General features: G+C 48.1%; 1 protein-coding gene across 1 annotated transcript; it reads right to left on the minus strand.

The window, feature by feature from the left end:
• Positions 1–1,300: 1,300 nt before the first annotated feature.
• CHST2 (carbohydrate sulfotransferase 2) lies at positions 1,301–4,082 on the minus strand. The gene has a single exon (XM_038417659.2). The coding sequence runs from the start codon at positions 3,091–3,093 to the stop codon at positions 1,774–1,776; it is 1,320 nt and encodes a 439-aa protein (XP_038273587.2). The 5' UTR covers positions 3,094–4,082; the 3' UTR covers positions 1,301–1,773.
• Positions 4,083–10,027: the final 5,945 nt, after the last annotated feature.

Genomic DNA, 10,027 nt, shown 5'->3' on the forward strand with positions numbered 1-10,027 from the left:
TTAACTAGTTTATTATATTCCCGTTTCCTTTTCAAACCAAGTTGACATCTATTTGCCAATATTTTATCCAGAAGTCAAATATCTTAAGTCTCAGTCTTGTTTAAGCTTAAAATTCAGTATTAATACAAGACAGACATTACACATAACCACAGTTTTCACACACAATTATCAACATTCTTTTATATAAATATATTTTCACAAGCCAATTCTTCTTCTTCTTCCTCCTACTACTTCTTTGTATTTTCTGAAGGCACAATATCTAGATAAGCAATGTAAAATGTGCTTCCCACAAAAGTCTGTGGTCTAAAATCAGAAACCTGTGTGGCAAGAAATTGTTTACTTAAACCTCAACATTCAAAGCAGATCTTTTAACAGTGTTGGAGAATAACAACACCAGCCTCAAATAAAGTCCTTGCTGGTACCGGCAGTTATCATATGACAGAAGTGAGAGTAGTATCACCTACTTTTAATCACATTTAATAATGGGCCTGATCCTCCAGGCAAAACTCTCAGCACCTGAGAGCATTTACACACAGTGAAGATCCAGCCAACAGCCTCTCAGAGTCAAAGGGTAGTTTTGCCTTGCTAAAGACTGCGAGATCAGCCCAACATAGCAACAAACCAAAACCTGTATGTTCCTACATACCAGACACACACACACCACACACACAGATGACAGAAAATGAATAGTTCAATACTATTCACATTGAAGCTCCAGCTTTATTCTGTTTTCATTTATACCATCTGACAAGTATGCCAGAAATATGTTTCAAGTATTTTATCTATCCATTGCAGTTGTTTGCACTACAATATAGATGTTTATTTAGTTTGCACACATGCAAACCTTTTCACTATTATAAAATGTTCGTTTAAATCCTGTACTTTTTTTTTTTTTTTTTTTAAAAACCATATGTAGAACCATTTGTTCTACTTAACAGTGATTCCTTGACATGTATTTCAAGACAATATTGTTATGATGGCAAATATTATAGTGGCACTTAAATGTAACTTTTTAAATATAACTTTTTTTTTTTTTTAAACCACCAATATTTAAAGAGAAATCTCTCTGGGCTCTGTGCATGTGGCCACAAAACCTGCACAGCATTTATGGGATTTGTACTTGTTTGTAAGAAGGCAGCTTCTGAACAGGAGACAACATGGAGAAAGTTGCACTCCAGCCCCTGAGCCCCATAAAAAGTATTTGTTGCTATCAAATGTGCATCTGAAGCAAGTACTTTTTCAAGCTGTACATAAGCAATGTGTGTGATTCCCAGATAATCGAGGTAATTATAAAAATGAATATCATTTGTTTTCTTTATTTAGATCACATTTGGATATTTACTTTTAATACAAAAACCCAATTCACAATATTATGTTTCCACTGCAACCCATCTCCACCAAGACAGATGTCTCAGAAATTGCACAGGTCTTTCATTAATCACAGTCACAACAAGAAGTCCGTAAACAAGATTTTGATACTGAATCTCACCTTGGGTATAAGAGAGGAAAGGGGCTTTACAAATACCATCAATCCTACTCTCTCTTCTTTTTAATTGCATATAACCCAGCAATGCAAAAAAAATGTCAATGTATATTACCCACAAATGGTCTTTGGAGGAATGCCTGGATTCCTGATTAATGCATTTGTAAGGAATACCAGATGTTTTTTCCTCACTCCCTCTTTCTCTCAAGCAAAGAAGACTGTTTCCAAAGCTGCTCAGTGGCTAGCTGTCCCTTTGGAAAGGATGCTTGTTGGCATCCCCTGTGCCCCATTCACAGCCTTGGCTTCCTGAGCAATGTTTTGCTTAGGTCCTTCACCTCTTCGGGCCTGTTGACTCTCTCGTAGCCCAGGACGGCCATGGGCTGCTGGCAATACTCCTCGATCTGCTTGATCTGCTGGAAGCTCAGTGCTGTCCTCCAGGCACTCACAGCCTGGGTGGCATTCCTGGCAGACACCACAAAGGGCTTGGAGGAGTAGCTGGGCCCACTGGTCATGTTGAGGGCAAACTTCTCCATCTCCGGGCTCACCACCAGATTGACAAAGCCATACACCTGCCGCACAGTCTTAATGGGATCCACCACCAGGTCCTCGTAGCGGACCACCAGATAGTTGTTCTTGAGCCAGTCGGGTGGGCGCAGGACAGTCTGCAGAGTCTTGGCCATGCTGCTGCAGATTACCTCCATGGCCCCCAGCGCATGGTAATCCGAGCCACCTCCCCCCTCCTTCTTGCCGTTCAGCTTGTGGCTGGCATCTAGGAGGGGCATGCGGTGGATGCGGGGGTCCCGGCTCCTCACCACCTGTAGGCTCTCCCTGATCAGGCCGTGGCGGGATTTGATCCTGGAGCTGGCCACCGCCCGGGGGTCCCGGACCAGGTGGATGACTTTGAGCTGCAGGGCCGGGTCCTGCATGAGTGGGGCCAGCACGGCAAGGTCGAAGACTCGCACGCCCTTGATGACCAGGGTGTGGTACTTGTGGCACTCGTCCTGCAAGAGGCTGAGCCGCTGCGGGGGGCACTTCTTGCACACCTTGTCGTCCACCATGCCCACCACCTCCTTGCGGTAGGCCGGGCAGAGCGGCGACGAGCAGATCACCTTGTTGGTGGCCGCCCCGAAGATGCCCAGCGTGGTGAGGTTCTTGCCGGCCCCGGCCGTGTTGTACAGCTGGAAGACGGCCAGGTCGCAGCGGTAGAGGGAGCTGAGCATGTCCCGGGCCGCCCCCTGCAGGGAGACGGCGTCCCCCGGGTAGAGCTTCTGCCAGACGTGCCACACCGGCTCGTAGAGGAAGAAGACCTCGGGGTTCTGGTTGAAGAGCTCCCCGAAGAAGGACGAGCCCGAGCGCCAGGTGGTGAAGACATAGACCAGCTGGCGCTGGCGGGGCGGCGGCGCCGGGGGCCGGTAGAGGGAGCGGATGTCCGAGCGGGGCTGGAAGTGGGGCTGCTGCGGGGAGGAAGGGGCGCGCCGGGCCGGGGGAGGCTCGTTGCATTGCTGGGGCTCCTTGTGCCACTTGTAGTCCAGCAGGTTGAGCATGGTGAGCAGCAGCAGCAGCACATAGCCCAGGCACAGCACCAGCGCCTTCCTGCGGAAGACTTTCATGCTGAGAAGGGCCGGGGGCCAGGGCAGCAGCAGCAGCACTGCAAGGGCAGGAGGCAGCAGGGCAGGCGGCTGGCCGGCGCCAGCGGCTGCTCATCACATCACACGGAGCGCAGGTCCGGGGGGGCTGCCCACATGGCCCCAGCACAGAGGCCTTCCCGCGGCCGATCTGGCATTTCGCACGCCCCGGGGGTGGGGAAGCCCAGTCCCGACGGCCGGCCGCTCTGCCCCCCGCCTGGCGGGGCTGCGCCCTGGTTCCTAGCCCGAGCTCCCGCCTAGGGCCAGCGGGTCTCATCGGCTGCCGGCTCACAGCAACTTTCCTCTCTTTCTTCCCTTCATAGCCGCCGCGGGCAGGCTGGGGAGCGGGGAAAGGAGCAGCGACCCCCCCCCCGCGGCCGATGCACCCTAGTGCCCGGCTCTGCCGCCGGCTAGCGCGCGGCGCTCCGCTGGCCCAGCGCGGCGGCAGCAGCAGCGGGAGTCTCCGTTCCGCAGCCCCGCGGCGGGGAAGCAGCCGGGGGACGGGCGGGGGGAAACTTCAGGGTGCTGCTGAGCTGCCGATCGCTCCGAAAGTGCATCGCGCCTCCTGCGCGGCGGCGGCTCCTCCTCCAGGGTGGCTGCGCCGAGCCGCGCTCCGTCCCCCGCTCGCCGCCTCTCTGGCGTGGTCGTGGGGATCAGACCGGATGCGGGGAGCAGCGAGCCCGAGGCAAAGGGTCGCCGCGGGCTATTTCCCCGGCTTCCCCCCGCATGGGTCAGAAACGCCTTTGCGATGGCCGGCCCGGCCCCAGCTCCGGCGGGTGACCCCGCGCCCCGCAGCAGCCCGTGGCGCTCGGCAGCACCATGGCAAGCCCAGCTGTCTGAGCCAGGGACTTGGAGCACGAGCTGCTTCTCCGCGCCCCCGGCTCCCGGGACGGGAGCGACAAGCGCGCACAGCCAAACGCAGCCGCCCACTCGCCTCTCGAACGGGTTGCAGCGCGCTCGCCTGAAACGCACGCGGCCCCGCCTCCCCGCCGGCCCCGCGCTCCCCTATTGGGAGCTGCAGCCGTCACTCCTCTGGCTTTCTCCGCCCCCATCTGCAATGGCTGCTCTCGCTGCGGCTGGGGAGCGCGCGGCGCCGGCGCAGCGCAGCCGCGCACTGGCCAGCTTGGGTCCAACACCTGGTCCTCGGAGAGTTGAGGGGAAAGTTTTCGAAACAGCCGCTCTCTGGGCTGCCGTGAGAAAAGGGCTCAGTCTGGTAGGTGCTGGCGCTAGGTACCCCTGCAGGGGAGGCTCATCACTAGCTTCCTGCCACATTCCTAGCCATGGAAAATGCATCACGGACCGTGAAATCCGGTCTTTTGGGTGCTTTTACCCTGTACTATACAGATTTCACGAGAGAAACCAGCATTTCTCAAATTAGAGGTCCTGACCCAAAAGGGAGTTGTGTGGGGGGAGGGGCTGCAAGGTTATTTTAGGGGGTCACGGTATTGCCACCCTTTCTTCTGTGCTGCCTTCAGAGCTGGGTGGCCAGAGAGCAGTGGCTGTTGGCCAAGCTCCCAGCTCTGCAGGCGGCAGCAAAGAGGGGGGCAATACTGTACCATGCCATCCTTACTTCTGCGCTGCTGCCGGGGGCGCCTCTGCCTTCAGAGCTGGGATCCTGGCCAGTAACCGCCACTCTCCAGCTGCCCAGCTCTGAAGGCAGTGCCGCCGCCAGCAGCAGCGCAGAAGTAAGGGTAGCAGTACCGTAACCCTCCTACAAATAACCTTGCCCCACCCCCAGACAACTCCTTTTTGTGTCAGGACCCCTACAATTACAACACCATGAAATTTCAGATTTAAATATCTAAAATCATGACATTTATGATTTTTAAAATCCTATGGCTGTGATATTGACAAAATGGACCATGACTTTGGTAGGGCCCTACTCATCACCACTGCTACACTATGCTTGCTGCTCAGCCCTAAGAGCTGGCTGACAGCTGGCAGCATTTCCTCTGCCTTGAGTAGTAATGTCTTCCCTTTCTATAACACTGCCTCATACAGGAACTCTGGGACTGAGCCCAAACTAGAACCTACATCTCCTGCCACCAAGTCTTGGGCATTAGTCACACGCCTCTTTTTTCCTTCTTCATCTTCCACCACTGCCTGCCTGCTAAAGAAATGGGCACAGAGTGTCACAGGCCTAAGTCCTGACCCCGCAGTCCCCACACAAAGACTACAAGGGATGGCAGCTCTGTCCTGTAATGTTAAGGAGGGGCTGAGTCTATTGTAAATCCCATTTCCCAAATGTTGTGCTAACTGGGGTTGCTACTTTTTGCTATATCCAAAATCATGCGGTAAATGACATTGAGAAGCAGCAATTACTTCCCTGGAGCCCTGAGTGACTTTTGGTAGAAATTTGGAGTATCCACAAGCGTAGAGTGACCATATTTCCACCCAGTTCCACCCTCTCCCCCAAGCATGCTGCGCCCTCGCACCTCTCCCCTGTCCCCCAGCGCCTCCTGATGCCATGAAACATCTGATCTGTGGCAGGCAGGTGGTAGGCGCTGAGAGGGAGGCACTGATCAGTGGGGCCCACTAGCGTGCAGGAGGCACTGAGGGGAGGGGGAGGTTCTGGTATGGGGGCTCCACCTCCACCCCACTTGTTTCTCCGTTTGCCTCCTCACCCCACCTGCCTGCCTCACCTGCTTGCCCTCGGGGGCCCCCAAAGCTCAGGAGCCGGGGCCACCACCTTGCCAAGGGACAGCTCTGGGTCACCATACACAAGTGAAAACTGAAAACAAAACTCAAATGACAAAAATTACACAAAAATATAAATTGTCCAAGCTCCCATGTCCACCATGAAGTTTGCGAAGTTTTCTCACAAAAGTTCTAGTCTGCACTTCTCTCTCTCTCTTCTTGGCCTTCTACGCTTTCCTTGTTTCTGACCTGATCTAAATACACAACATTTAAATTATGTTAGGGAAGACAAGACCATTTAGAAAAACATCTAACCCAGGGTGTATGTCCAGTCTACAACTTAATTATTTTCAGTTTTGTTTAAGAATCCTTTTTGGAGGGTTTATCTTAAACACAGTTTAGTATGAACCCATCTCTTTTTACTGTCAATGGGACTGTACAGAGAAGAGCCAATACAGACAATGCTGCCAGACTAGCATGCAAATAGTCAGCCCCTACGAGCAGATTGAAAATACTAATGCAATATTTACTGCTATTGTTTCACAGCCCTATGCTCTGAAGATAGAGCTGCTTTGTGCCATAAAAACTTGAGCAAAATAGGCCAGTGAAAACACTGTCAGGAATCTTGGGAAATATCTTCCCTTGTCCCATGATTCTGTTCATTGCAAAGTGCTGTACAGGTTCCAGTCCTCTATTGCTGTGGTGTAAATGTTTTTGTCTTAGGACATTTGTGCAGCTTAAACCATGTTACGTTAAATTTTTTTCAATACTTTTGTGCTAGTGTGCACAGGACATTTACTGATGACTTTACAGTATTATTGCTGCTGCACTAATAGGAACAGATCATTTTTTAAATAATACTCAATTCATAACTCACTTTGTTTTTAGATGTGTTTGGCAGGGAATAGAGTTTTTTTCACCAGGCCTAATTCACCCAAGAGGCCTAATTTACCCAATAATTTTAGGTATCCAGTAGGACTTTGCTTCCTGAAGTGTGTTATTTTAATAGGGCCAGTTGATATATTTACTCAGGTTGACTAGCAACTTAAATAAACAGTTATGCCCGTTGATTTCAATGAGACTACTGAAGGAGTGAGTTATTACTAAACATGAGTAATGTATCAGAATCTAGCCTATAAAATGGGATGGGATGTACATTCTGCCTCATAACAATTAGTAAATCTCATCCAGTGTAGTTATAATAGACACTCAGGTGGAACCTTCAGCAGCCACAGGCTGTTATTTTTGTAGAGTTAGCCTTCCTAAAACTCAAAAATTATTCTTGCATTTAAAAATAAATTTGATCCACCAGCTGCTATAGACATTTGAAAACAAAATATAAAGTGATGATTCTCGCATGAGTTATATTACTGGCTTCAGTGGTGTTACTCACAGGAGTAAGGGTTCCACAATCAGGCTTCGGGAGTTGTTTCAAGTCATAAGATTTATTTTTCCTCATTACTATTTTGATGGTCCACCCTACAAACTCAGATCTGGTCTATATTGGCTTTGTATTGGCACAACTATTTGTAAGAACTGCAGATTTTTCCCAAAATACTTATAGTTACCATCCTAATGTATACACAGTTGTACTGGTATAAAGGTGCCATGTGCTGACCTAATTTATTCCTCTTCTTGTATGGAAAAAAGTTACACCAATATTGCTGCATCCAAAGTAGGAGCGTTGTACCACTTGAACTGTACCAGTATAGTTAAAGCAGTACAACTTTTGTGTGGAGACGAGACATAACAAAATGATTTCTCATTGAAGGTGGTTTAGGAGCAGCAGTTTGGAATAAGCCCATCCTGATTTTCCATTCAATGTAGCACACAAATAACCTACCTGCAAATCATCATCGGGTGGCATGAAATTTTGCAGCAAATTATCCTGAGACTTTCCCAAAATAGCTTTCATTTCTGGGGATTTCAAAGAATTCTTCCCAAGGGAATTGTTTCACCAGATCAGCAAAAGTGTCACCCTAATTCACTGATTTTGGAATGCACAGACCTGTCTGTCCCTCGAGCCAAGCCCACATTACTAACAGAATATATAGTAGACTTTAGCATGACAATTCCACTTTGAAACAAACTGCTTGGAAATCTTTGTCAGCCTTCAGCTTCATAATCTTCTCTATCGTAGTCTGCCACTACTAATAGCATAGCGATGTCAAACAGCTTTGAGAGTAGGGCCTACTTTAGCTTCAGTTCTCCTAACATCTGCCTACATACTCTTTTAACCCTCATCACCAGAGTATTTTACACCTCCTAAGTATTTATGGATTTATCCTCACAATACCCCAAAGAGGTAGGAAGGTAATATTACTTCCATTTTACAGATGGAAAACTCAGGTGACCAGACAGCAAGTGTGAAATATCAGGACAGGAGTGGGGGGTTAATAGGCGCCTATATAAGCCAAAGCCCCAAATATCGGGACTGTCCCTATAAAATCAGGACATCTGGTCACCCTATGGAAAACCGAGAGACAGATTAAGGTGTTGTATAGAACTGCAGTTTTTTGTTTGTTTGTTTTTGTAGTAGTGTGTGTATATATAGGGTGTTGTTTTGTTTTGTTTTTTTGCAAAAGTAGTTCACTTTAGTGCAGCTCCTCCAGAAGAATTTTGAAGGTAATACTCTCACTCGCTCCTTGATGCTTTATTTTGTTGCCCTAAAGTCCTTCCTCTCAATCTGTACTTCAGGAAGGACTAAGGTACAGGTAAATAAAACACTTTCTCACACATCCTGGATAAAAACTGTCACACATGGGCTTGCCACCAAACTCCATTGCAGTCTTGAATGTCTGAAAATTAAGTAGATATTTCATCTGGCCTCTGCATGCATATGTAGTAGGAGTTTTCAAGACATCACAGATCATCATATATATTCAGTTCAAGTAATTTAGGAAGTATTAACTCCATACAGACAATAAGATCCAGATCCTCTTCTTGCCTGGATCCCAAATATGCTTATGTTTCAGAAACACATTTTGTTCTATAACAGCTCTAGGCACCATTCCAAAATTGCATTACCTTTAATTAATTTAATTTAATTCTTTCATTCTGTAAAGAAACACTTTTTTGTAGATTGAAGCAAACAGGAGCTATGGCACCTAGTTTGCCCCCACAAGCCTGTTTCCAGGCTACCCTCAAAGCATACCGCCAAAAACTGCACTCGCTCAGTCTTCAGGCTGTTTGGGGGCTTTTAGAACCTCCGCTTTAAATCCCTGATAGGAGAACTATTATCTCTGAGGAGACCTGAATTCTATTCCCAGCTCAGTCACTGGCATGAACCATTTCGTCACAGCATTTTCAGTTCTCAGTCTTTGTGTTCAGTTAATTACTAGTCAAGAAGTTTAGGTGGCACAATGACACACTGAGAATGTTAAAACTAATGGTGAAAATACCCTTGTAACAACATTAGAGAGACAAGGTGGGTGAGGTAATACCTTTTATTTAACAAACTTCTGTTGGTTAGAAACACTAGCTTTCAAGCTTACACAGAGCTCTTCAGCTCTAGGTAAAAACATGTCTATTATCAGGCACTCACCTTTTCACTGTCAATACTCTTTTCGTTGCCCTCCATCTCATTTTTTCGAAGTCCTGTTCTGATCTTTTATCTCTTGGCTCCAGTCCTGTCCAGTCAAGTGTAGAATATTTCTGTGGAATTTTGGCTGGTACTCAGATGTCTCAGTTTTCAAAAGTAGCCTAATTTCCTTCCATAAATTTGTTTTCAGTCAGAGCATTATCAGAGGTTCTCCTTGCTCCAGAACACAATTCCAAGACTGAACATTCTTACACACGCCAAATCCATTGTCTTTGGCAACTCAAAATGTTTGGATGATCTGTCAATCTTTGTATTTTTAATTGTCCATTTTTACACAAAAATGTTTTTAGGCTACTCTAGTGTTGCAGGGAAGTCTTCTCTTCAATGTATGTCCCACTAACAGCCCTGCATTCTAATGCACTGCATGGTAAGTAAGGCTAAGATTTTGTCATAGATATTTTTAGTAAAAGTCACAGACAGGTCATGGGCAAAAAAGGACAACTCAGAGAAGCCGTGAGCTCTCCATGACTTTTACTAAAAATATCTGTGACAAAATGGGTCCCCACGCTGCCTGAAACGGGGCAGCTGCCTAGGGGCTAGAAGCTGCCTGCAGCAGCTGGGGGCTATAGGGTACCCCTGCCGTCTGCAGCTCCAGGGGTCCCCCGCTCTCCTTGGAGGCTGGGAGCTATGAGTGCCCCTGCTTCCCGTATCAGCCGGGAGCTGTGGAGTACCTCTGCCACC

Source organism: Dermochelys coriacea, chromosome 9 (assembly GCF_009764565.3).
Source record: "Dermochelys coriacea isolate rDerCor1 chromosome 9, rDerCor1.pri.v4, whole genome shotgun sequence".
Classification (NCBI taxonomy): Eukaryota; Metazoa; Chordata; order Testudines; family Dermochelyidae; genus Dermochelys; species Dermochelys coriacea.